Genomic DNA, 25,821 nt, shown 5'->3' with positions numbered 1-25,821 from the left:
GTGCCTCTGTGGGCCAACGCTCTCTCATAGAATAATTGTCTTTTTTGGTTTTGGCTTTCGTGCTTAATTTGTCTGCTTTTCGTTCTATACCTGACTGCGAGGGATTCATGAATCACGACTTTTTGCATTCTTTTGAGTTTCTAGTGTTTTCTCTTCTTATGATTGCACGAATGAATTGCCCCATGGGCTTTGTTGAGTCTTAAATACTTCAATGTGTCTTTCGAGGAGATACCTGCCTTTGATATGCAAAGGTAACCCAATCACCTTTTCTACCTCACCAGATCGCGTGCTTTGTGGTCTAGTAGGAGATAATCGTACATTAGTCAAGATTTACTTGTCTTGGTCATTGGAATCCCACGATGGATCAACACCCCAAAGCCTAGTGTTGACGGGAATTGAGGTTTATTTACTGGGGGCAAAAGCTCCAAGGACACCGATGATGGCACAATGTACATGGCATGTATTCCGAATGTCGTAGAGGTGATAATATAAGAAAAGAAAAAAAAGAAAAAATCCAAACGCCAACTCATGCCTTTGCGGACTTTTTCCGCTTCTTTTCTTCAGGGTCCTTGTGGGACTTTTTGGACTTTTTGTGTGTCTTCTCGTCTGGTGCATCTTCATTCTCCTGTGACGAGTGCTTCTTCGACTTCTTCCGGGGCAGCGCAGTCCCCTGAGCAGCGTCCCCCTCGGTGTGGTGATATTTTCGCTTTCGCTCCTCGCGATCTCCCTTGGGGACCTTGAACGAGGGCTCCTCGGTTTCAGATTCTGAGCTGGAACCGATCGTCTCCGGTGCATCGGGTAGACTTCCGACAGGCCGGAAGCGCATCTTCAAGTTCTTTGGCTGAGCTCTGTGTGGCTTGACCTCGTCGCGGAGGGCTGCTACTGCGGCGTCCACGTTTTCAGATGTCCCCGGGAACCCAATCAGCTCCTGGACATGATAACTAGGGATATGGTCGGCCGCGCTGCGATATGTCTGTGTAGACTCGTCATACACGAGCAACGCTTTTTCTTGGGTTTCGCCCTCGGTGAGCGTCTCTGCCGGGATTCCGTAGCTCACTCCTTCGTGTGTGAGGATCGGCTGGCCTTGCATGATCTTGGCCATCGACACCTCTTTGACCTTTGACAACGGGAGGAAAGACGGGGCCGTGATGTGGAAGACTTGCTTGCCGCGGAGATTGGAAATAAGAGAAGAAGAGCCCGAGGATGGCGCGGGCTGTTTCTTTGCGGACTTGAAGCCCGACGGTGGCTTATATGGTTGTGGGCCGGGGATCGAGACTCTGTAAACGAGGCGCACGACGTTAGTATTTCGTCGCGGGGCCGACGTAAGGACGGAGTGGCACACTCTTACTTTTTAGCTGGCGGATTTTCCTTTAAGCTGGTCTCCTCGCTTGATTCCCCGTCGCTAGAGCTGTCCGATCCACTGTCCGACCCTGAGCTAGTTCCATCGTCACTTTCGACCTGCGCTTTCGATTTTGCCTTCGCCAGCTGTTTCTGCTTGGTCGCGGGTTCCGGCGAGGCCGACCGGCCGGAGCTGCTGTCGCTCTCCAAGGGAGGTGTCGGGGCCATGATTGTGTAAGGCCAGTCTCTCTCACTGGCGATTCAACGGGTGCTTCTTCACAGTGATGCCGAGGGTTCGGTTACACCCACACTGCGCGGGTCTAAATGGGCCGGAGGATCTTGACTATTTCTTCGGCACAATTGTTGCAGACTATCTTCGCAGAGAGGGACTGCGCAAGATAAAATAGAAGGGCGAGGTGCTGTGCTGGGGTGTTGGAGGAAGAGCCGATCTTTTTTTTTTTTGCTCCGCGGGAGCACGGACCAACAGCCAACTTTTTTCTTATCGCATCAACCCGAGCTTCCATGAGACCTCAATGGGAATGATGAAGCGAAAGGCTGAAAAGCAAGCTGCTGGTATGCTCAATGTCTTCGACACTTATTCTTTGTGTGATTCTTACCATTATCTCCAGCCCCTGTCAGCGCTGTCGCGGCGCGCAAAGCTCGGCAACAACAAGCGCAGACGGTGACCGCGCCGAAAAATGCTCCGGCAGTTGAGCCGGCCGGCGAACCGCCGTCGAAAAAGCCGCGACGGTCTCTAGAGGGATACGAGACGGCCGAAACGAACGGCGAAGGCCGCCGTGTCCCGCAAACCCCGGCAGCAAAGAAGCAAAATAATGAGCCATTGCTGGCGGGGACAGCGACGAAGCGACAAACGAGAACCGCACGGTCCAGTAAACCTGAGACGCAATCTCGAGTACAGGATATCTGCGAAAACCCCGAGGACGAAGAGTCGGAAGTGTACACTGCTGAAGGCGTGGGTGAGATGAACGAGGATGATGTCGCATCAATTGCTGGAGATGCGGATGGCTATGAATCACCCGCGGAGCCAGCGATAGAGCTTCAGAACTTTCCTCTGTCTAAAATCCGGCTGAGCAAGAGTAATATTGTCTACAGTGATGATAGTACTCTTTGCATCCGCATCAAAGAAAAGACGGTATGCAATTGCCGCTTCTAGTCTCGAGAGCCACGCTAACTAGCTTCAGAACCTCGCGGTGCTGGGCCAATACGATCTCTGGGTCAAAAAGGGCCTTGTTAGTTTGATGGGAGCCAAATTGCACCCATCGTCCCGGTTGTTTAGGGTGTATGCGCCATCGACCCACTCTCTGCCGGTTATCAAATGCGTCTCTGGTGTGGATGGCGAGGCAGAAATCGAGTTGAAGTCCTGCAGCAGTGGTATTTCACGTCTTCGAGACCTCAACCTGTTGTATCAGAAGGTTTGGAATGGTGGAAACACCGCTGCCGATAAAATCTCTCTGAAGGGGGCTCTCAAGAACTCTCGGCGGACGTTCTCGGTGGTATGGAATCATACTCTTTTGGGCGGAAACTCGAAATCCAAAGCTGACTATTTTGGCAGCTCTATACATCGGCAGATGACACCTTGAAGAGACACCTTCGGCCGCTCCATCTCGACAAGAAATGGAGTTCCTCGATGAAAGCCCTATCAATGCGGCAAGGACGACTTCGAGCTCTGGTCTGCGGCCCCAAAGCCTCTGGGAAATCTACGTTCAGTCGCTATCTGCTCAACCATGTTCTCAGTCCGGCTCCCGAGACGGAAAATGGGTACACTAACGCCGACGGCGTCGCTTTCCTGGACCTGGATCCAGGGCAACCAGAGTTTGCTCCTATGGGCCAGGTATACCTGGCCCATCTACGCTCTCCCTTTTTCGGGCCACCATTCACGCATCCATCCCTGGATGATTCGCCCGATGGCGAAATGGTGCGAGCCCACCATATTGGTGCGACCTCGCCAAAGGAAGACCCTGATCACTATGCCCTAGCCACTATGGACCTAATGGACCAATATCGCGCGCTGCTGGCGAGGTATCCTCAGTGCCCGTTGATTGTCAATTATCCAGGCTGGATCTTCGGGCAGGGGTTAGAGGTGGCTACGTGGCTGGTGAAATGCCTCGGTCTATCCGATGTGGTTTATATGAGCGAGAAGGGCCCTGCAGAGGTCGTGGAACCGCTAGGCCTCGCAGCCCATGAAGCTGGAGTCACCATGACAATCCTGCCGTCACAGCCCACCGATTTTGTGAGCCGGTCGAGTGCTCAATTGCGTTCGATGCAAATACAGTCGTATTTCCACATGTCGCGTCCGACAGGTCTCAGCACCCCTCTCTGGCTGGAGACGCCTCTGTCTCTTTCAAGACCAATTACGGTGGACTATGCCGGTGCGCGACAGGGCATTTTGGGGATCATGGTGATGGGTTCCCAGATCAATCTCGACCTCCTACGAGAAGTTCTCGAGGGGGCTATTGTTGGAGTAGTCGCTGTAGAGTCACCTCATGTGATTGCAGGCGCAGTATCAAATGGGGCCTCCGGAGGCGATGACGAAGAAAATGAGCCTGTCTCAGGCGTGGACGTTGACATGAACTTGGATGAGCGAGCAATAGCTGGATCTAGCACCATGTCTATTGCCGACAGCGTTACCCGGACACCACACGAAGATCTGCCCTACCTCTTCATCGGATCCGGGAGCTGCACGCCACTGGACCCCAAAGCATCCCACTGTCTTGGTCTAGCTCTCATTCGCTCAGTGAACCCCAGCTCGCACCAGCTTGAACTCTCCACGCCTATTCCCCATTCGCAGCTGAGCGAGTCTCTCAAGAGCGGTTATGGTATCGTGCTGGTCCGCGGCCAGTTGGATAACCCGAACTGGGCCATCAGTGAAGAATATCACGCCGCCCGCGCTGCGGAGAGGCGCTATCAGCAGTCTGTAACCCAGACGAGGAAGGGCGGAGATGCGGGTAGCGAAAAGAAAGGCGGCGATCTTGAACAGCACAACCAGACTCTTGCACTCCTGCGGGAGAGAGTCCGGCGGGCGAGTAGCGTGCCGTGGATGACGGTCGTCGAAGACAACAGTCGTCGACAGCGTGAGGCTGCGGCGCGGCGCGAGAAGTCGCTGTGGAAGCTCAGGAAGAAGGCCTACCCCGGCAGCGAGAGCGAGACGGATTGTTAGCTTCCGATACTATCAATGCTCGACTGAATATATCCATGCATGGTTTCTTTATAATCAAAATAGAATATTGACCGAGATCCCCCAACCATCAAGACCAACCCAACGCAAAGCACTGCCTGGGATCTATCCCAAACGTGCTTTTAACAGGCAGGAAATATCATAAAAAAAAATCCAATCAAAGCTCGGTCTTTCCCCAATTGGACGAAGAGCCAGCATGCATCTGCTCGCCTTCCTTCTGCCACGCCTGGAACATAAGCGTCGCCACATTACGGCCCATCAGCGCACTAGTCTCCATAGTCGAGATAAAGCTTTCGATCCCACTGGTATACCAAATACCCGGAGCCAAGACGGTGTCTTCGAACGTCACCCGCGGATACAACAGAGGATAAGGGTTCCAAATCTTCTCGTGGAACCAGGTGACGTCGCTCTTAGGAAGATCCCCGATAGTGGCATTAGGGTTTATCGTACCATCGTAGGAGTCCAGCCCGAGAATCTGGGCAATGAACTCGGCCGATGGCCGTTCGGGAGAGAAGATCTTGTACACGTATTGCTGCTGCCCTTGTTCCTCGTTGTCTTTGGTGACGGGTCGGCTCACGGTGCGGAGGGTGCTGATGCTCCAGAAACGGGCAGGGCCCACGCCTGCTGGGTTTGAGCCCAGATCCAGACCCTCCGGGAGTGTTGTTAGGATGGTTTCAGGGACGTGGGCATTAGAGTCGTTTAGACCGAAGAATCGTGATGATATTCGGTGTGGAGAAGCGAGGAGCGTGACGTGCAGCTTGACATATGGGATCTCATCTGGCGTTTGCGGAAGTGGAGGGGAGATAGAGATGTCCGAGTACTGCAGAGGACCGGCAACAACCACTTCGTCGAAGACGGCTTGCTCCGATGGCTGTGCGAAGTTGATCTTCCTACTGGGTTCCGTTGTGATGCGCACAGTGCCGTCCTCATTACGCTGGATCGCTGTGACGCTGGTGTTTAGTCTGATATCTGCCCTCGAGGCTCGGAGAGCGCCATCAAAGATCTGCCAGTTGCCGCCCTCTATGGAGACAGCCCCATCCGTGGCCATACACACCATCGACTCCAGACCATGGATCAGCGGTAAATTCTGTCCATAGTTGACTCTGGTACTCGCTTGGATTATTTCCCTAGCGAACAACGACGAGATCTGGTTACCCTGGAGAAAATCATCACCCGAGGATGCGGTAGTATTCAGCAGATCCGCCGCAGCGGCCGCCTCAGACAGCGAACGGAAGGGGAAAAAAGGCGCGTTATAAAGCCGTAGAAACCGCCCTACGACGCTCTTCACCAGGTTCTGGGTGCGCAGAGGCGCCAGCCCATACCGCCAGAAGAGCCGAGCGATGTTCCACCAGTTATAGGTGTTTTTCAATGAGAATACGAACTGGGATCCATCCCAGATCCCAATGCTCTCGGCGGCTTCCTTGGGTCGCGTGTGATCTGCTGCACGGACTGTAAGGCCGAGGTCGCGCGAGGCGTTAACCAGGTTGACGTTGACCTGGACAAAGATGGAAGCGCCTAGCTCAACGGGGAGGGCTGGGTCGTCGAATGCATTCACGGTGGTCGAGCGACCCCCAATATATGAAGCCCGCTCGTATACAGTGATATTGACTGGAATGCCGGACTCATCTGCGTGCTTGCGCAGCTGGTATGCTGTAAACGAGCCTCCGGCGCCGGCTCCTACATTATAGATTAGCTTACCCATGGCTTGTATTTGAACTGTCTTCTTTGGTTCGTACCTATCACTGCCACACGTTTAGGAGCAACATCTGTAGCCGATTGCAATGGGTGCTGCTCTATCCCATCGGCAATCGAAACGAGAAGCAATGTCGCTATCGAGTACAAAAGCCAGAGCGGGCTTCTTGATATAAACACCGACATTGTTGGGACTAGGCCGGTATCAGCCAAATCCAGGTGTTGCTAGGTAGTTTAGCCGCCGAATATAGTAGCATAAGCCACGGAATATTGAGAGAAAATACAAAATATCGGCAGAGCACGCCAGATACGAGAACAAGTGAAGAGGCAGCGGTGATGATGCCATGTCACATGCCAGGTCACATTACATCTCTAATACCATATATATTACCACTACATCCATTTCTGGCTAGTGTGTTACCGTATCGCTTATCGCCATTTTTTTGTTCGAACGGAGGGGCTCGTCGCTCTTGACTGTTGCGCAACAAATCTCAATTACACTTGTTCTGCGAGGAACGAGTGCCCGTCATGGACCCCTACGACAGTGACTCCAGTATAGAAGACGGGGATTTCACCGAGACCGGAGTTCTCTTGGGCTATGCCGCCGAAGAAGTTATCGAAGACACAATCAGCCATCTGGGAGGCTGGCCGGTAGGTTCTACAATACAGTACTCGAGAAAGAGTAAAGCAGTGATGCTGACAATGGCTACTAGAAATGGCTCGACGACGCAAGTCCTCCCCCCGGCGACTTCGCCAACTGCAAAGTCTGCAACAGCCCAATGCTCCTCCTCCTAGAACTGCACGGTGACCTTCCTGAACACTTCCCCGCCGACGAACGACGGCTGTACCTCTTCGGATGCCCGCGCAAGCCCTGCAACCGCAAGCCCGGCAGTGTGCGGGCGTATCGTGCAACCCGCAAGGTCAACGTGGAAAGCGGTTCGCAGCAGAAGCAAGCCGAGAAAAACGAAGCAGCCGCGGAACAACCTCAATCAAGCGCACCACAGCCCCCAAGCAGGACCTAGGCGCCAGCCTGTTCGGAGCCACATCCTTGACAAGCAATGTATCCTCGAACCCGAACCCGTTCTCCTCATCGAGCACCAGCTCGACTGCAAACAACCCATTCGCGACACCTGCACCGGCCACACCCTCCACTCAGCAGCCCTCCACAACCACATCAGCCAACGCGCTCGCCGAAACCTTTGCCGACAAAGTTCGCGTGTCGTCCCCGCCGTCCTCGGCACAACCACCAACAAACACCCGCGGCACCAAGCCCGCCCCCGAGTCCGTGGACTCCGCGCCAACGCCGTGGCCAGCGCAGTCCGAGTTCCCGACCCCGTACCAGCATTTCTACCTCGACGCCGAATATGAGACCCTGTCACGGCCATCGACACCCACAGTCCCCGAGAACGTGCAAATGGAGCCCATGGACGAGAGCGGCAGTGGCGCCGAACTCAAAGACACCTTCGAGTCTGAGCTAGACAAGGCCTTTATGAAGTTCTCCACGCGCCTCGCCCACAACCCGGAGCAAGTCCTGCGGTACGAGTTCCGGGGTGCTCCGCTCCTGTACTCTCATACCGATGTTGTCGGCAAGCGTCTGCATGTGGACCATGCTGCTGGCGGTGCTCATGTCACAATTACAGCTTCTGCGGGCAGTATCCCGCGCTGCGAGTACTGTGGCAGCGAGCGTGTCTTTGAAATGCAGCTTGCGCCGCATGCTATCAGTGTCCTTGAGGATGGTCGCGAGGGCGTCGGTCTTGGCAAGGATGATGCTGGTATGGAATGGGGCACGATTATCTTGGGCGTTTGTGCCCGCGACTGTGCGCCGCAGGAGCTGGGGCAGACGGGCTGGCGTGAGGAATGGGCAGGTGTGCAGTGGGAAGAGACGCGGTAGATGCTGTGTCTTGTTTGGGGTTTCTTCATAGATATGCATTGATCTTGTAGCTAGACAGTTCTTGGACAAAAAGGTGTAGAGATGGTCGTGGTTCGATGACAGTCGGTATATATTAGAATATCGAATATGGAATATGGTCCAATTGGCCATTGGATATTTCTCTTTTCTATTGCAGCAGGCCGACCCTCGGTCAGACCGAGTAGCCTGGCATTGGTTTCAATTGATATGAACACGGCATCTCTGGCGCATCCTTTGTTTTCTCATCCGGCTTCTGCGACGGAGAAAGGAATAGAAAAGGAAAAAGGAAAAAGAATAAAGACAAAAATCTCAATCCAATACAAACAGGTAGAATGAAACTCGAAAAAAGAAAACGCCAGATGCGCCAGATTCCGACTCATCAGCGAGCCTCCTCCATGCGAAATCTATCACCGTTCGTTACAGATCGGGGATTCATGAACTCATGCCATGAGCAAAGAAAGGGGGTGGGTATGTTTTGTTTTCTTGAGAAGAGAAAAGAAGGGGACAAAAACGAAGGAACTCATGCAGGTTGCTCGAAGCCGCGACGAATAACGCGACCGAACATCTCAACGCCCACATGCTCACTCTTCACCTCGCTGCGAGCCTCATTCTCCTTGTTGGTGGGGACACGGACAACAGCACCATCAACCTTCCAGCCACAGACATCCGAGACAAACTTGTCAAGTGCCTCACGGCCGCGCAGATCAAGCCACTGCTCGAGGGAGTCGGCCGAGATAGAGCGGTAGGCCTTGCCGACCTCCACGGCGATGCGGATGCGGACGAGCTCCTCGAAGCCCGCGACGTCGGCCGTCAGGTCGGCGTACAGGTCGTCAGAGTTGAGCGTCGACCAGAACTGCGCGTACTGGGCGGACTCGAGCAAGGTCGACAGTCGGGCGAGCTTCTGCACGGACTCGACGAAGTCCGAGGTCTGCGATGCAGCCTGGGCCTCGCTTGTGGTGGGGAAGGGCTGCGTGTGGGCGGGGAGCAAGGCGAGGCACAGCGAGAAGGCCGGGGAGGGGAACACGGTTAGAGCCTTGGCCAGGACGTTGGTCACCGTCTCGGCTTGGAGGAGGTGCGGGTTGAACTGGTAGCTTGAGGGAGAGTCAGTGTCAAATCATATAGAGCGACTCGGTTTTCGTATTTGGGAAGGAAGGTTCTAGGTCCTACAATGCCAGCCAGGCATTGTTCCTTTTCAGAAAGTTCAAAGTTCTCAACATCCCCATAGAAATGGGTTGTCAGGTAATAGGAAACGTGTATAAAAAAAGGTTGTTCATCATATAAAAGACACCTGAACCAAGAAAGAGCAAAGTCGCATTAAAAATTAAACAGACTGCGACTTACAGCTTCAGCAGTGCCAGGTTGGCATAACAGTCAAAGGTGCGGTCCTCGCACTGCTGGACCACGTAGTCCTGGAACACCGTGGTGGTCTCGGGATTGTACCGGTCGAGGCCATTGAGAATGGCATCAATGTGGGCTGGCCGGGTCTCACACTTGTCGAAGGCGACCATCTTGGAGGATTTGGGGAGATGGAGGGGGGCTTTGTTCTCTTGGAGGGACTTTTTGGGGATTTTTGATTGTGGCCCGGCGGATTAACCCGAGGGGGTAGTTTCTCCGGCCGTGCTACATACTTTCAGGAACTTTCTTCGATGCCTCATTATGGCCATAGTTGATTCTTGATAATTACTGGATCAGTTCCTTCTTTTTACTCTACTATATCTAGTTAAATCAAAGTCACAAGTGAAAACACGGAGCGTGTTCGGTTGCAAATAATACATAGAATACATGTCTCTTGATGCCTCATTGGGATCGTTATAGAAATCACAACCCAGCGCCATCTCGAGAGAATCAAGGTCAATCAGAAGCTGTCACAGATTGACCGTGGATCACGGGGCTCCGAGCAGAGAAATCCAGCCGGGCATCCACGAGAAGAAAGAAAATCACATCACCGAGAACCAGGTGTCTCAACGAAAATGCGACCATAGACCAAAGAAGAAAACGCCGGTCCGTGTCTGTATGACGCCATAAGCCTATGCCCAGTTACCCATCTCGCAGAAAAAGTCGGCTTGATATGCAAAAACAAGAAAGCAGACAAAGCCAGAGAAAACAGCTCGAAGGTCGAGGAACGCGGAAATTAAAAGAGGAAAGAAACAGGTGCCTGTGACAGAAGGGAGGCGGGTATCGAAGATAATAGGAGGGAGGCGAAGGAAGAATTATGCCACGGCCGAGCGGCGCGGGGCAATGGGGATGGCCTTGGGGCTGGAGATGTCGAGCTTCGACATGTCGAGGTCGTTCTCGTCCAACTTGGACGGGCGACGCTTGGACTGGTCCGTCGCGGTGGACACGAGCACCGGCTGCGCAGCACTGGAGTTTGCCTCGTCGCCCACTGTGCTGCAGACGAAGCGTTCCTCGGAGATCGGGATCCCGCCAAACATTGAGCCGAGCTGCTGCAGGAGCGCGACGAAGTGGGCGTGGATTTCGGTAAAGATGTATTCGTTGCCCACGATCTCGGCCAGGTTGCGCGCGCGGATCTGTCCGAGCCGGCGCGGCTGGCCATCGGGGTCCATAGCACGGCCCGTGAGGAACGACGAAACTGGAGTGTATTGGCGTCCAGGCTTGTTCACGGAGGTGTTGTTCTGTTCCTCACGTCGCTTTTCATCTTCCTGGAAACGCTCAGCCGCAGCGACAATGCCCGATGCGATGCGACCGAATGCGCGCCAGATGATGGGGCAGGCTCGGAACGCTCGACCGGCATCCTTGCCAGCCAGGGCCACCAGGGCATAGCTGCGACGCTTGCCGCGTGCCATAGGGTCCGGGAGACGGAAAATGTATGCGATCGTGTAGCCCGCGACCGAGTCGCCGAAGCACAGCGGGCCGGACGACAGGCCTCGGGGCAGGAGCTCGCAGCTCAGGGTGCGAATGGAGGAGCGGCGAAGGAGGGCGTAATCGGCGGGGTTGGGAGGCCCGCGGAGAGAAAGGTAGGTCAGGATATGGGTGTGGCAGGACGCATCAGATGCGACCGAGGAGGAAAGCGAATCCGGCGGAGAGGCGTGGGGGTGAGGATCGGGAGTGTCGTCATCCATCTCCGAGTGGCTATTCCCGCACGAATAGACCACTTCGCGCGATCGGAGCACGGGGCTGCCATTGTTGCCCTTGCCGTCGCGATTGCCCGAGGCGCCCGATGGCAGCTGCTTGCTCACACCTTCAGGCAGAGACAGACTACAGCTGGCGCACGTGTCACCCTCGGGAACGGTCACCCGAGGCGACTTGTCATCGGGCGAAGCCGGTTGGCCCTTGAGGAAATACGGGTGATCTTCGATCTTGGGGGAGGTACGCTCGGTGGGGTTTTCGTGATCGGATCCGGGGGAGGTTGCATGAGAGGAGAGTCCGGGAGAGGGTTCCAAGTCCGGGTGGCACTGGGTGCAGGAGAATGGGAGAACCTGCGAGCAGATGATCGAGGTGGGACCATGCACTTCGCAGAAGTGCGTCAAGGAGAGCTGGAAGAAGTCAGTCATGGAAATGAAAAAAAAAAAAAAAAGAGCGATGAGGACTCACAATGAAATCCATGGCAGGACTCGGGGAATTTAATGTCTCGACATATCCCTCAGCGCATGGTTGCGATGCATCATGAGTCGAGAGAGTAAAAGACAATGACGCAGGGATGTAGACTGGTATGTTCCAGGTCCACGGAGATGGAGAGAGAAAAGAAAGGGAGGGCAAGGCATATAAAGCCGGAGAGATGTGGAGCCGATGTGATAGAGAGAGAGAGAGAGAGAGAGAAGGGGGCGCCACCAAGTTACATTGATTGCCCACAGTGGAGTCTCTCGCGCGACAACCTTCTCTCATGGAACAATCGAAGGTTGGCAATGCTCCACCGGGTTATTTTCATTTGATTTACTCTGCAATCGTAGGCTGTTATTCTTCTAGCGATACTAGATATACTCTTTTATTCTCATTCTCATTCTTATACTCATTCTTATACTACCTCCGTATACCTAGGTAGAGGTATAGATATCAGGAAATCGTAACTCACATTCCTGGGCCCTTACATGTGAAAGGGATTCTCCCGTTCTCATCGGCTGCAAACCGGCGCCCAATCATTGGGGTTTTTTTATTCTTTATTCTTACCAGGCTACGACAGCTAATCGAGGGAAAGGTAATTGGGAACGGGTAATCCTCGCCCTCCGATTTGCGGCCTCTTCCCTAGATCCAGCCCTGTATTGTAGCAGTATATACATAGGCAAAAAGGGATTATTTTAGAAACTCCTCCACTTCCGGCCCCTTTCTCAATTGGAGTTCCTTTTGGCCCCAAAATCCCGAGCTTCCTCCAGGAATTGTTGGAGAAAAAGGGCCCTGGGGGCGCGGGGCTGGATCTGGAAGAAAAGAAGAATATGATTACTATCAATAACAATAATATAATTATGACTGTATCTGCCTCCACCCACCGGGATATATGCTTGTCCCATCTTCGGGGCTAAGGGATTTGCCCCGATCATCGGAGGGATCGCATCTCACCAGCGTCATCTATCCAGTCGCCTGGTTCGATCCTTCAGGGTTTTTTGTTTCATGATTTTAACGATGACTCTTTGCGCTTTTTCTCTCCATTCACCCGGTGCACACGGCAGCGATCCTGGATCCCTGCTTCCCCTATTCCCGGATCCCCAACAGTGGCCAATGTGGCCATCCGGTGAATCTCCGGCTGGGGATAGAATAGCATGAGGCATTTTACTTTGTCATTCTCTCCATCGGGTATGAAGAATCTGCCATCCATGGATCTCGCCAGCCACATTGGCAGAGAGACGCGGCAAACATCCGAGCGGGTCCCCGATGAGATTTTTCGCCACGGGAGAACGATCTTGTGCCGACTTTCTATATTTGCTTACTCCTAAGTCCGAAGTTGTACTTGGATTTTTGTCCTTTCACCCACAGAATACTCAATCTACTGCAGTACAATTCATGCCCGGAGCGAGATCATATCGTATTCCCACGTGGAGACTGTCTCACACCGCGTCCCATCGTCGAACGGCCAGGGTTCGACAGTCAATCTCGACTAAGGCAAACCCCCTCGACGATCCTTCGCTCGGGCGGAGCCACCCTGTACCCAAATCCATTCGAACGCGTGGAAATCGACCCGCTTCTTTCTCGTGCTTCCATGCGGTGGAGACCGTTGCGAACTCTGTATACTGTCTCGGCACACCGGTGGAGGTCCCGCATTAATAATAGTGGACTCGAGGTAGATTCCGTGGAGTTTCCGCCGGGCGTTGAGATGCTTGGTCCAAGTCATCAGCTCGTCTGGAACGGACTTGCACCCGGCCCCAATGTCAAGACCGGTGTTCGCTTCAAATTTCAAACCAGGCGGGTATGGGGAGGCTGTACAAATGGCCCCGGGCTAGAATCAGCAAACTCCCGTAGTTTTTTGATCTCACAAGAGAACATATTCTCCCTGGTGTAGTTCCCATGGATTCGGCCCACTGGTCATAGGCGTCATCTGTATATCGCGGAGAATTTCTCTTGAATGGCAGTGGCGATCCATGAACGAGCAGCCTGAGATGCTTGCAACGTAACCGAGGTCACTTGTGTTGCCTCGCATTGTAGTCGATACAGTCAGCAGGCTCCTGCGGTGTCTCGCCGTTTCTCATCGACGGTCGTCTTTGGGGATAGGCAAATTCAACATCGACAGCATATTCCCTGCCGGCCCCGAGGTACCCGCCTGGCCCTGGAGACTCTCCAGCAGATTCTTGGCGAGGTTGATATTCACGTTCTCATCCTCATTCTCCAGGTCGTCAACCAGACCAGAGGTCTCAGCCGTCTTTTCTTTAGAGGTGCCTTCTTTTTCGGACAACTGTTGCTGGCGCCGGTGCAGATCGAGAACACCGGTGCCCCGTAGTTCGGCCTCCATTTGTCGGGTCAGATCCTGAATCTGTTCCGTGTCGTCCTCTTCCAGTTTCGAGTCCAGTTCTTCTACGCGATTGCGAATAGGCGCTGTGCGGGACGAATCCTGGCCAGATGCAGATGGCATGCCCATCATCTCCTTCATCATCCGAGAAAATTCTTCCTCGTCGAAAGATGCATCTTTATCTTCCCCGTCGCTACTAACCTCCTCGTCATCCTCCTCATCGACGTCGGAGTCTGATCCAAAGTCATCGATAAAGTCGGCTCCGTCGACACCAGCGGAATTATCGTTCAAGAACTCTTCAAATCGAGCCACAATCCGCTGCAGATTTGCTTGGGCGCCAGCGTCGCCAAAGCTGCCGGCCTCGGTTCCCCTCGCCTGGCCTTTCCCTTTGAGTTCTCGGTCGAGATCTTCAAAGTTGATGTCGAGCCACTTCTCGTCGTCTTCTCGCTTGTCCCACGTCTTGTCGATCTCCTCGTTCGTGGGGAGCTTCTCATCCCCAGTGTCCACATCCTCGAGCAACAGTTTCATTTCCCGGACCGAGGCTTTGTCTTGGTTTTGAGGATCGTAGAGCAGCATTTCGAACCCACATGCCAGCTTCATACCCGTTTCCGCGCGGGTATATGCTTCTTGGTCATCGGTTGATGGCAAATTACCAATCCAAGTGCTTGGAACAGGGAAATCTTGGCTTTTCAGTTGTGCATATCCGACCCTAGTAAAGCGAACACTGACGGTGACCAAGTCATCTGGCTGAAACACGAGCCCGGAAGCGTCCTTTGCACGGAGTGGTCGTAGGGCAATCGGATCACGGATGTAGAATGCCTCTACAGAGGGAGAAATATAAGCTGGCTTTTGGTGAAGAAGAAAAGCCACCTTACGGGGAATTGTCACGATGGCGGAGTGCAGATTCTCGTTGATCTGCCGAGGGTAGTTGCGCAGTCGGTAGAAGGCCTCTTCCTGGATGATTGAGGAGTGCAGGAGCCGGCCTGGCTCTTCTTGGATGACCTTTCGTGCTTCCTGGAGAGTTATTTTCTCGGTGACCGTTCTCTTCGTCTCCTGCTTGGGCTTGATGATTCGGAGCTCTCCTTGATGAATCCACACCTAGTAATTAGAGCTGGATTCAGCATGACGATTTCATCACAACCAAAAGACAATCCACTAATCATTGCTTACCCTGTTTTCTGCGACATCTGGTTCCAACCATGCTGGGAGTGTCCCCGCAGCTTCAATGAGAAGAAACTCGCCATCGCTGTCCCCCACTTTCACCCAAATGTCTTCATGTCGCTTGGTCAATTCACGGAGGATGTACACAATCAACCATTCGTCTTCGATCGAGTCGCCGTAGTTCGTGTGTCCCTGTAGCGAAGTGATACCTAGAAGTCCGACGCAATCAGTATTAGCGGGAGATAATAGACAGCTGGAAAAATCGAATGACCATACCATCTTCCTTGCTAATCTCCAAGCGAAAGGCCTCCCGCTGCCAAATGTAGTCTTTAAGCAGGTCTTTAGTCAGATCTGCTGCCGTGCGTTGAACCTCGAGCAATCGCGCCCGTGTTTCGGCAGCTTCATCGATAACGGCGGGGGCGGGGGAAGGAATGTGATAAACGGAGTACTCAACCGAGTCATCTGGGAGCTGTGGTTTCGGGATAGGATGAAAGGTGGACCTAAACCAAGCGATATCCTCCTCGGTAGCCATGATTGCAGGTCGGAAGTCGAGCAGAGAAATGACTTCATGCATTCTTCGCCGCAAAAAAAAGCGAGTCGCGACCCACCCGTGACTTAGGCACTAAGCCCAATCAAGCTAGATATCAACAGTCGCTGACATAATACGGTTGATGCGCACCCAAAACACTCGCGGACACTTCAGATTGCCAGTCCTTTACACTCGTGTTTGGTTGCTGACGGCGATGGTCGCGTGTTGAATGGTTTTGGTTTGCATTGCTTGGCTTCCCTGGCACAATGGCGTTCCCCTACATCGACACGCCGCGAACTGAAATCGACGGGAACGCGACCTACCTGACCAACGGCTTTCGCAGCGTGGGGCGAACACACCTGTCTGCCCTCGATTCCGTGGAAAACTCGTTCCATACTCCATCCAAGGATAACGATGTGATCAAGGGTTTCGATGATGGGCGGAAACGCGCGTCGGGGAGCTTCAAGCTCGGCACCCCACGCGCAGCTTCGGGGCCCAAGTCAACGAGGAGCGCGTTGAGGCATCTTCCGGCCGCTGGCCCTGCCAAGGGAGAGTTTACTCCCATGATGAAGAGCGCGACGAAGAACAATTATCTGAAGAACATGTCCGCGGCTCGTGGGACAAGCGACCCCAAGACCCCAGGCTATTTGAGGGAGGGCCACCGGAGCAGCGCCCATACGCCTGGTCTCCCTGCCATGGATATGTCCGATATATACGAGGCAGATGCGACGGCGGACCAAGCGACTCCAGTGCCGCAAGTGGCCAGTAGCAGTGCACAAAGTACACCACTCCCGGCTCTTCCAGGACGCGATGGAGGGATATTAGGCGACGGACAGAATATTATGACGCTAAAAGAGCAAGAGCGGGTATGTTTACCATTCATTCATTTTGAGATTCTATTTACTGGGGGTCGTTCATGGATCGTACTGACTTTACAAAGATCATCGACAGGCTTGATAAAGATAACTGGAACTTGAAACTCAAAATCCATTATCTGGAGGAGCAGTTAGACAAAGCGGGCCCAGAATACAACAACGCAGCGCTCAAAGAGAACACAGAGCTCAAAGTCCTGCGATTGACGATGCAACGCGATATCTCCCGGTACAAGAAAAGTCTCCTGCAAGCCGAACGCGACCTCGAAGATTACCGTCAACAGCTCATGGATATGCGAGACAAGATCCGAAAGCGGCAAACGGATGAGACGGTGCAACGAGAGATGGAGCTGATGCGCGAGGAAATCGAATCGAGAGACATCCAACTCAGGGAACTTCGCGAGGAATTGAGACAAACCAAAGACCAACAATCTCAGGAGATGGATAAACTTCGGGATGATGTCGAGGACTTGGAAGCGACGGTCAGAGAGAAGGACCGGACCATCGAGGAACGCGACGAGGAGCTCGAGGACTTGCGAGAACATGGCGGCAAAGACAACGATGCGGTTTCGGAGCTCCAAGGCGAACTAGAACGTGCCAAGGAGCAGATGCAAGAGCTTCAAGACAGCCTCGACCAGGCCAAGTCAGACGCCAGGGAAGCAGCCGATGCCGCACACCAAGCCATTGAGGAGAAGAGCCGTGCCGACGAAGACCTGAGAGAACTACAGGACGAGATGTCGAATAAGTCCTTTACTACGAAGGGGCTCAGCCGACAACTGGAGGAGAAGTCCGATAAACTCGAGGATGAGCTGCGCGAACTACGACAAGAAAACGATGCGCTCACGGCAGAAGTCGAGAGTAAATCCGAATACGTGGCTCGCTTGGAAGACCGTTGTCAGAGCATCGAGCAAGATTTGAATGGCGATGCCCGCAAATTGGTTGAAGACCTTGAACACACCAGGCGTGAACGAGACCAAGCCCAAGAGGAACGTGAGAGGGTTTCTGCTCAATTACAGGAAGCCCTTGACGAAATCCAGCGGAGAACCGAAGAAAAACAGCTCCTCCAGACTCGACACAGCGCACTGACAGGCGAATCGGGAGGGTTGCAAAATGAACTCGACCGAGCGCAGTCCAGGATTCGCGAACTCCAGCAGGCGGTTGAAGAGGCCACGCATCGCGCACAGGACGATGCTCAAACCACCCACTGGAAGCACCGGGCCGAACTTGACCGTCTCCAAGAAGAAATGGAATCCCTTCAGCACGAGATCGAGGACAAGGAAGGCCACTTTGCACTCGAGCAAGATATGTGGGAGAGTACCAAGCGAACCCTGCAGTCACAAAAAGAACGAGCAGAAGAGCAAGCCGCGGGCTTCAAGCGAACCATCGACAGGCTTCACCAAGCAGAACATAGCCTTTCTGGGAAAGAATTTAAGCTTCAAGAGGCCATTGAAAGCGAAAAGCAACGTTATTCGCATGAGGAAGCAATCTTAAACCGCCAGATCAAAGAGTTAAACGATGATCTTGCAAACCAGAGAGTTACTCTCAACGAGCAGCGCAGCGAACTACTTACGGCAAAAGAGGAGCTTAGAATGTCTCGACGTGGAGAAGATGCCCTCAGAGAGAGGACGCAAGCCCTCGAAGACGAGGTGGTTGTTTTGCAATCAAGCTTGGCGGATGAGCAAGAATATGCCAAGGGCCGGCAACAAAAAGGTTCGCCTGATTTGGAGAACCAACTGCACAAAGCGATTGCGGACCGGCAAACGCTCCGTGATCAGCTTGCTAATGCCCATGTTGAGCTACATGACCTGCGAACCTCGGCAGCCGAGATTGAGTCCGAGCGCGATGAGCTTCAGGCTCAGCTCGATCGGGCCCCCAACGCAGACAACACCACTCGGTTTGACCACGAGAAACTCGAGCTCCGCAAGACAACCACGAGACTCGAAAATGAACTGAAGCGCCTACGAGACGACAAGTCTGCCCTCATGGAGGCTAAGGAGACCCTCGAAAAGCAGCTTGGCTCTGAAATTGAGCGTGCCACAGCAGAGGAGGGCCGACTTTCCTCTGAAATTGACCGTCTTCAGGACAAGGTGCTCGCGGGCTCTGGTGGCCGAGATCGAGAACTGACCACGGCAAAGAGCAAAGTGCAGCGTCTGGAACGACGTGTTCAAGAGCTAGAAGCTCTCCTTGAGCAGCAGCCTCCAGGAGACACGGAGCACTCGAGCGCACATGCAGACCTTTCTTTGCTTCGACACAGCTTAGACGAGGCCCGCAAACGTGAGAGAACTCTCGTTCAACGCGAAGCCGAACAAAAAAGTTCTGCGCGCAACTTCAAGTCACGAGTCGCAGAGCTGGAGAGGGACCTCCATGACGCCTTGATGAACAAATTCGATTCGAAGTCACCTCAGAACTCCCCCTCTGACAAGCTTCATGAGGAGCTACGAAGCTTGCGGAAGCAACTCTCGGACGCACACCGCTCCCTCAAGGAGGTCAAATCCAAAAACCGCGACCTGGAACGCGCTGCGATGCGGGAGGAAGACCAGAGAGACCTCCACGAGCTGCTCAAGTCGTCAACCATCGAAGCGGAAGCACTGGCCCTCAAGGTCTCAGAACGTGATGCAAGGCTGAACGAAATGAAGACTCAAGTACGCCGAATCCGTGAAGAACGGGCTTTCTGCGTCCGTAAAGCCGAAACAGCCACCAAGGAGCTCGAGGCACTTCAGCAGCGCTACGACGAATCCCTTGAAAAGGTCTCCCAGGGCAAATCATCTAGCAAGACCAAGCACGAGAAAGAGATGCGCGGGCTCGGCAAGGAAATCATCTGGCTCCGTGCGCGCCTCCACCGGGAGGAGAAGTTCCGTCGCGATCTGGCATGGAGCAAGGGCCTGATGGAACTGGGCGAACGCGTCCGGGTGGCATGGTTCGTATTTTTTTTCTGTTTCAAGTCCTCTGTCCTTCCATTCAGCTTTTTCGGCTAACATGACTCGATCTACAGCAACGAGGCCGATCTCCGCATGATCACCGAGATGAGTGTCCAGGCCCGCGACCGCACGCCAGCCCGCACTCCGCGCCGGAAACTGAGATCTGCTGTCTCGATGGTGATCGCGGCTGTCCGCATGCAGAGGATGGGCCAGGACTGGAAACGGACCAAGAAGCTGGGCGAGGGCCTGAAACGGGCTAAGAGCGAAATGCTGAAGCGCCGCGACAGCTCGAGCAAGGGCCTGCTTGGTCAGTAAACTTCGTTCGTTTCCAAGGTTCTTCTTCGTCCGTGGCTCTTCTCTCTCCCTTTCTTTTTATGATGCCTGTCTATGTCTACATGTCTATGTTTCTTGCTTCTTCTTTCTTCTCCTGTTCTCTCTTCCAGCGTCGACTCCTCTTGTCACGAGATTCCCCTCTATGTCTTGCTAGTATACTGGTGCTCTTTTGTTGATGCCCTGTCATTCCTTGGGCGTTGAATTTCTGGGTTTGTCCTTTGTCTTTTGTCATGATGAAACGGGGTTGGAGCCATTTGAGCATGCACAGGTAGATAGTCATTCTGGTGCCGAATTCAACGATCCGAATAGTTTCCTATTTTTGTGCCTTGCCCCTATCGCCTCACTCCTTAGGCTGGGTTTCAATATCTTGTTCAAACGGAACGTATATACTCTCAGCATGAGACAAGTTGTCGACGAAAAGCAAGACTCAAAGTCAGAACTTTATACTCCGAAACCCCCGATGATAGATATCGATTCGAAGCACTAGACTGAATCTATTTCAGGAATATTTTGGTTTTCTACTGGATTCAGAGTATAAATGATAAAGAAACTCGGAGTCTAAAGGATCATAATTGTGACATATATTGACCAAAAAGACCCGAACTGGAATGGAAGAAAACCATCGATAGTAGAAATGCGGGAGACATATGCACCACTGAGCCCTCTCTTTTTTATCAAGAAAAGAAATAAACCACGAGAGTAGGTAGACACAGAAAAAAAAGAGATTCTTTGCTCAATCAACGCCTCGCCATTTGCCAAAACAGGTAGCTGTAAAACGCTCTGAAAAAAAAAAAAAAAACAACTCTTCACAAGACAACCAACCCCCGAACCAAAAACTCACAGAAACCCCGGAAATGATGAGCCAATAATGAGTGACCAGAACGCAGGAGGGAGGCGGACAAGACAGTATGCGATATAGGATCTACAGAAAAGAAGACATTCCAATTCGAGTGCCCCACTGCCCTTATTGATCCAGCATGAAGAAGGGATGGTAAAGCAAAAACCGTCCCACGGTGGGTAGGAAACGACTCCGGGTTGCGGGGGTCTAGACGTACAAGAAACAGATCGACTGCGGGAGAGGATCATGCTCCTTCGCTGCCAAACTCGGCGGTCCACTCGGAATTCCTCTTGAGGTCTTCCTGACTGACCGTAGGCCTGGAGTTCCGAACGGCCTTGATGAAGTCCTTGAGGACGAGCGGCGGCTCGAGGAGCTGTTCTGCTTCGACGCTGAGCCAGGTCATCTCCATTGCACCGGCATCCCCTGGTGAACACGGGGTGAGTTTCTCTGCACCATCAACCACCAACTAAAACGAAATCGAGTTAGTGAACTGATACACTGCTCACCCTCAAAGGTATAACCAAGTAAAGGGAACTCGACAAACCTTCTTATAGTGTGTTGCTGTTTGGATCTTGCGGATTGGCTGCATCAATGCATCTTGAACGGCGATGCTGATATCGCTACCAGAGTAGCCCTCGCTCATATCGGCCAGGGTGCGGTAGTCCGCTTGGGTCATCTGGCATGGTGTTGAGCCAACGGCCAGCATGAACATCTTCATGCGTGCGTTGGGGTCGGGTAGACTGATGTGAACTCTTCGCTGGAACCGTCGCCGAATGGCAGCATCGAGTTGCCAAGGAATATTGGTTGCTCCCAGAATTAAGACACCTTTTGAGTCTTTACCTACACCATCCATCTGAACAAGCAATTCGGTTTTGATTCGCCGTGATGCCTCGGATTCGCCCTCGCCACGAGGCCCGCATAGCGCGTCAACCTCGTCAATGAAGATGATTGCTGGCTTGTTTTCACGAGCCATATTGAAGAGCTGCTTAACGAGTCTGGGGGTGCATGTTAGTAAATCACCAAAAACACTTGAGATTTATGTTTTCTCCCACCTTTCACTCTCACCCATCCACTTGGACACCAGGTCACTGCTGCTGACGCTGAAGAATGTGCTGTTCGCTTCTGTAGCCACGGCCTTGGCAAGATAAGACTTTCCTGTACCCGGGGGCCCGTAGAGCAAAATCCCCTTCCAAGGTTGCCGCTTGCCGGTAAAAAGATGCGGGAACTTGATGGGGAGAATGACGGCCTCCTTCAATGCCTCCTTCGCGCTCTCTAAGCCTGCAACATCTTCCCATTGAACGTTTGGCTTGTCCGACAAGATGGCTCCCTGTAGCGCTGACCGGAGTTTCTTCGAGTCCGCATCTTCGCCATTGTTGTCGTCGTCCTCTTTCCTGTTCCGCCGACGCGTTGTTAGCACTTCGTGATTTGCCAAACATTCCCACTTGCTAACCCAGAGAAACCCCTCTTGGGTTTACACAGATAAAGCGAGACGGAAAATGTGACCGAAGGGGAACAAAGCATACCCTCCTTTCCCACTGCCCTGCGCCAACTTGCCGTTCGCGCCCAGGGCGCTTGGTTTTTGTCGATTATCCGCCGAGGCCAGGTGGTTCTTGAGCTTTTCCGCGCGGTCCATATACTCGCCGGTCTTTGCGCGGATCATCTCTTTCGATCGAGGGTTCTTCTCCCATTTCAGGGCCAGCATGAACAACTCCAATGCGGAGTAGTACATCTGATAAGCCTTCTCGTACTCGCCCTCATTGTCGTTCTCGATCGCCTTCTTGACGGTGTCAATCGCCCGCCCCAGGAAGTCGGTATTACTCATGCTGGCAATGGGCCGCGGTAGTTGCTAGGGGAAGTCGGGTGGTGGTGAGGGAGTGGCAAGTCGAGCGCGGAGGGCGAGATAAAGCGGGGAGAGAGGGGGGAGCAAAGGGACTCGCGGGATGCGGGCGATGCGGGTCAAGTAAAAGGGACAGCAATTAGAGAGAAAGATGAGGAATGAAGATGCGAGAGACCAAGAAAGATACAGGCGTGCAGCTAAACAAAAACACAACCAGAGTTGGGTGGGAGGGTGGAATTGGAGGGGAAAGGGAGCGAGGTGACGGAAGTTGATTTTCCCTTCTCCCACCTCACCTTCAGCCTTCGCCATGGACGCCCAGAAGCAGCTCCAAGCCCTTTCGGACGAGTTTCAGCAGCTACAGACTGGTTTGTCTACACTACAGATGTTTTTTTTTTGTTCGTGGGCGAAAATCGCTAACCTGTGGTTATTTGCATGTAGAGCTCGAGGGCCTCGTTGACGCCCGCCAGAAACTCGAATCGCAGCAGCAGGAAAACCAAGGCGTGCAAAGCGAATTTGCCCAGCTGGAGGATTCTGCCCCTGTCTACAAGCTTGTGGGTCCGGTTCTATTGAAGCAAGACAAGTCCGAGGCCGTCATGGCCGTCAACGGTCGATTGGAGTTCATTGAGAAGGAAATGTTCGTTGCCCCCGCCGTGTCCTCACGGAAATCCCTACTAAAACATAGTCTGCAGCAAGCGAATTGAAGGCGAGATCCAGGCTGGCCAGGACAAGAGCGAGAAGAAGCGCGCCGAGGTAATGACCGATGCAGTCCTCCCCACCATGACCCTATTCTAATCTTTCTCCCGCTTAGATGATCCAATTCCAAACCCAGGCTCAACAGCAAGTAGCAGCGGCTTCCGCCTCGGCATAAGAGGAATCAGCAATCTGTGCATGAAAAGAAATGACCGTATTAGGTTTCAGCCGATGAGATCACGGCTGGGATGCGCCCAGATGCCTGTGGGAAATGATTTGGAATGAGTGGCCACTATGTGTGACGGGTCATTAACGAGCTTGTCATTTGCGCAAGAGTCCGAAAAGAATCAAAGAAGACACTATCGAGCGCTGGCTCACCCTCGGGATCTGAGCAGATAAAACGATATGTGCGGATCCCAGACATCACACGGCACATGGATCTGGCAAAATCTCGGATGACATTATACCCTTGATATTCCTAGATGGAGTACTAGTGAAAGTGGCCAATTGATCGTGACTATTTCTATCATCCATAAAGTTTCATTGCTGGTCCCCGACACCTCTATATTTCTCTCAACACTGCAACACCGAATGTATCGTTCAGGGCCCGTTCATTGATTCATAACCAAGCGCATATGTGCAAATTTCTCAGCAAATTCTTATCTACGCCTTTACCAGCAGACTAGCGCCAGACATCTCTTCGGGCTGCTCAATGCCCATGGCAGCGAGAATGGTGGGCGCAACGTCACCCAGGATACCATCCTTCTTGAGGCTCCAGCCCGCAGGGGCATTGGCCATGACGAGGGGAACCTTGTTGGTGGTGTGCGAGGTTTTGGGAGTGCCCTTCTCGTTGATCATCTCTTCGGCGTTTCTGTCAAGGTTGGTCAGCGGCAGGCCCAGGACGTGAGACATTGAACCTCAAATAAACTTACCCATGGTCGGCCGTGATGAACAGAGTGTAGTTGTTCTTCTTGCAGGCCTCATAGATTTCGCCAATGGCCTTATCGGTGGCAGCCACGCCCTGGATGGCAGCCTCGTACACACCAGTGTGGCCAACCATGTCGGGCGGGGCGAAGTTGTTCATGACAAAGTCGAACTTGCCTTCGCCAAGGCGCTCGGCCATCTTGACACCCACAGCAGCAGCGCTCATCTTAGGGTCAAGGTCGTAAGTAGCCACCCGAGGCGAAGGGATCATGTCGCGGACTTCGCCAGGGAACTGCTTCTCAATGCCACCGTTGAAGAAGAAAGTAACGTGTGCGTACTTCTCGGTCTCCGCGATGTGGCACTGCTGGAGGCTCTTCTTGCCCAGCCACTCGGCCAGTACGTTACCCATGTGCTGCGGCGGGAAGGCAACAGGGAAGGTGTAGTCGGTCTTATACTGGGTCATCGTGGTGATAGAGATGTCCTTGGGGTAGGGGAAGTCCGGTCTCGGGGAGCGGTCGTAGTCACCTAAAAGCTGGGTGATCTCACGGACACGGTCCGAACGGTAGTTGAAAAAGAAGAGGGTATCGCCATCTGCAAGAAAAAAGTATTAGCGGGGAAGCTTTCGTGGTTCAGCAGGTTGACCTACCCTGCACCCGGCGGTCCTTGCCGCCAACGATGATGGGCTTCAGGAATTCATCGTTCTCCTTCTTCTCGTAGCGTTCCTTGATGGTCTGGACGGGGTCCGAGCTGTCCTCGCCCTCGCCAGTAACCAGACCCTTGAGGCCAACCTCGACACGCTCCCAGCGTTTGTCACGGTCCATGATGTAGTAGCGACCCACGACCGTAGCAATCTTACCCACACCGAGCTCCTTAGTCTTTTCGAGCAGCTTCTCCATGTACGTGACAGCACTCTTGGGATCAGTGTCACGGCCATCACCGAAGAAGTGGATGAAGACCTCGGGGACCTGCATTTCCTTGGCGACCTGGAGCAGCGCGAACAGGTGGACGATGTTGGAGTGAACACCGCCATCAGACACCAGACCCAGCAGGTGAAGTCGGCCATTGCCTTCCTTGGCCCGCGTGAAAGCCTTGGCGATGTTTTCAACCTTGTTCAGCTCGCCCTTCTTGAGGGTCTGGTCAATGCGGACGCTGTCCTGCCAGACCACACGGCCGGCGCCAATGTTCAGGTGACCGACCTCACTGTTGCCCATGAGACCTTCGGGAAGGCCCACAGCGAGAGACGAGGCATCCAATTCAGAGAAGCCCTGAGCAGTCTTGGAGTTAGGGTCGGCGAAGTCGGACATGTACGGGGTCGAGGCCGCGGCGATGGCATCACCCTGGGGCGGGGACTGGGGGCCTGGAATACCCCAGCCATCGATGACAACTGCAGAATGGCGTTAGCCTGGGTGGTTCGGGGACCTGGGTGGCAGCCGATCATACTCAAAGCGACTTTCTGGTCGACCGTGGCCATGGTGGGGGTATGAGTGCCGTAATCACACCTGTAACATCATAACATGGATCAATTACTGATCCAAAGAGTGGATTCCTTGTATGGGACAGTCTGCTTACCTATGGACAGATGGTGAGAGGAGGAAAAGAGAAGAGGAGGGAGAAGACCAGAAGGGCGAAAAAGGGCCCGGTGAACGTGGAGGAGGGGCAGCCCGGTGTCGCTTTTGGTTCTGTTGCCCCGA

The 25,821-nt window shown here is 53.4% G+C and overlaps 11 protein-coding genes across 11 annotated transcripts; 4 read left to right on the top strand and 7 right to left on the bottom strand.

The window, feature by feature from the left end:
- Window positions 1-526: 526 nt before the first annotated feature.
- NUU61_004966 (DNA-directed RNA polymerase I subunit RPA34) lies at window positions 527-1,566 on the bottom strand (the record flags this gene model as incomplete). Its single annotated transcript, XM_056655548.1, has 2 exons — window positions 527-1,277; window positions 1,349-1,566. The coding sequence occupies 2 exons, from the start codon at window positions 1,564-1,566 to the stop codon at window positions 527-529; spliced, it is 969 nt and encodes a 322-aa protein (XP_056511161.1).
- Window positions 1,567-1,871: 305 nt separating this feature from the next.
- grc3 (uncharacterized protein) lies at window positions 1,872-4,516 on the top strand (the record flags this gene model as incomplete). The annotated part of the gene is made up of 4 exons (XM_056655547.1): window positions 1,872-1,911; window positions 1,968-2,491; window positions 2,541-2,852; window positions 2,912-4,516. 4 exons carry the CDS (start codon window positions 1,872-1,874, stop codon window positions 4,514-4,516), a joined length of 2,481 nt encoding a protein of 826 aa, XP_056511160.1.
- A 175-nt stretch (window positions 4,517-4,691) lies between these two features.
- On the bottom strand, window positions 4,692-6,412 carry NUU61_004964 (putative prenylcysteine lyase; the record flags this gene model as incomplete). The annotated part of the gene is made up of 2 exons (XM_056655546.1): window positions 4,692-6,211; window positions 6,271-6,412. 2 exons carry the CDS (start codon window positions 6,410-6,412, stop codon window positions 4,692-4,694), a joined length of 1,662 nt encoding a protein of 553 aa, XP_056511159.1.
- Window positions 6,413-6,754: 342 nt separating this feature from the next.
- Window positions 6,755-8,117, top strand: NUU61_004963 (small subunit rRNA maturation protein TSR4; the record flags this gene model as incomplete). The annotated part of the gene is made up of 3 exons (XM_056655545.1): window positions 6,755-6,877; window positions 6,940-7,162; window positions 7,231-8,117. 3 exons carry the CDS (start codon window positions 6,755-6,757, stop codon window positions 8,115-8,117), a joined length of 1,233 nt encoding a protein of 410 aa, XP_056511158.1.
- Window positions 8,118-8,655: 538 nt separating this feature from the next.
- NUU61_004962 (CSN8/PSMD8/EIF3K family protein) lies at window positions 8,656-9,643 on the bottom strand (the record flags this gene model as incomplete). The annotated part of the gene is made up of 2 exons (XM_056655544.1): window positions 8,656-9,226; window positions 9,477-9,643. 2 exons carry the CDS (start codon window positions 9,641-9,643, stop codon window positions 8,656-8,658), a joined length of 738 nt encoding a protein of 245 aa, XP_056511157.1.
- Window positions 9,644-10,345: 702 nt separating this feature from the next.
- Window positions 10,346-11,699, bottom strand: NUU61_004961 (folliculin domain-containing protein; the record flags this gene model as incomplete). Its single annotated transcript, XM_056655543.1, has 2 exons — window positions 10,346-11,629; window positions 11,688-11,699. 2 exons carry the CDS (start codon window positions 11,697-11,699, stop codon window positions 10,346-10,348), a joined length of 1,296 nt encoding a protein of 431 aa, XP_056511156.1.
- Window positions 11,700-13,767: 2,068 nt separating this feature from the next.
- NUU61_004960 (putative regulatory factor Sgt1) lies at window positions 13,768-15,721 on the bottom strand (the record flags this gene model as incomplete). Its single annotated transcript, XM_056655542.1, has 3 exons — window positions 13,768-15,126; window positions 15,199-15,398; window positions 15,466-15,721. 3 exons carry the CDS (start codon window positions 15,719-15,721, stop codon window positions 13,768-13,770), a joined length of 1,815 nt encoding a protein of 604 aa, XP_056511155.1.
- Window positions 15,722-15,984: 263 nt separating this feature from the next.
- On the top strand, window positions 15,985-19,823 carry NUU61_004959 (putative spindle-pole body protein (Pcp1); the record flags this gene model as incomplete). Its single annotated transcript, XM_056655541.1, has 3 exons — window positions 15,985-16,584; window positions 16,659-19,507; window positions 19,583-19,823. 3 exons carry the CDS (start codon window positions 15,985-15,987, stop codon window positions 19,821-19,823), a joined length of 3,690 nt encoding a protein of 1,229 aa, XP_056511154.1.
- A 1,100-nt stretch (window positions 19,824-20,923) lies between these two features.
- NUU61_004958 (AAA family ATPase VPS4) lies at window positions 20,924-22,501 on the bottom strand (the record flags this gene model as incomplete). Its single annotated transcript, XM_056655540.1, has 4 exons — window positions 20,924-21,145; window positions 21,224-21,674; window positions 21,732-22,070; window positions 22,203-22,501. The coding sequence occupies 4 exons, from the start codon at window positions 22,499-22,501 to the stop codon at window positions 20,924-20,926; spliced, it is 1,311 nt and encodes a 436-aa protein (XP_056511153.1).
- A 322-nt stretch (window positions 22,502-22,823) lies between these two features.
- On the top strand, window positions 22,824-23,384 carry NUU61_004957 (tubulin-binding prefolding complex subunit YKE2; the record flags this gene model as incomplete). The annotated part of the gene is made up of 4 exons (XM_056655539.1): window positions 22,824-22,881; window positions 22,955-23,150; window positions 23,206-23,266; window positions 23,325-23,384. The coding sequence occupies 4 exons, from the start codon at window positions 22,824-22,826 to the stop codon at window positions 23,382-23,384; spliced, it is 375 nt and encodes a 124-aa protein (XP_056511152.1).
- Window positions 23,385-23,869: 485 nt separating this feature from the next.
- NUU61_004956 (phosphoglycerate mutase, 2,3-bisphosphoglycerate-independent) lies at window positions 23,870-25,601 on the bottom strand (the record flags this gene model as incomplete). Its single annotated transcript, XM_056655538.1, has 4 exons — window positions 23,870-24,077; window positions 24,139-24,721; window positions 24,777-25,514; window positions 25,571-25,601. 4 exons carry the CDS (start codon window positions 25,599-25,601, stop codon window positions 23,870-23,872), a joined length of 1,560 nt encoding a protein of 519 aa, XP_056511151.1.
- Window positions 25,602-25,821: the final 220 nt, after the last annotated feature.

The sequence above is a fragment of the Penicillium alfredii genome, assembly GCF_028826965.1.
Source record: "Penicillium alfredii strain IBT 34128 chromosome Unknown utg000007l_segment0_segment0, whole genome shotgun sequence".
In the NCBI taxonomy this organism is placed as follows: domain Eukaryota; kingdom Fungi; phylum Ascomycota; class Eurotiomycetes; order Eurotiales; family Aspergillaceae; genus Penicillium; species Penicillium alfredii.
Note: the sequence above shows the minus strand (reverse complement) of the source record. Positions and strands in the feature narration are given on the sequence as shown.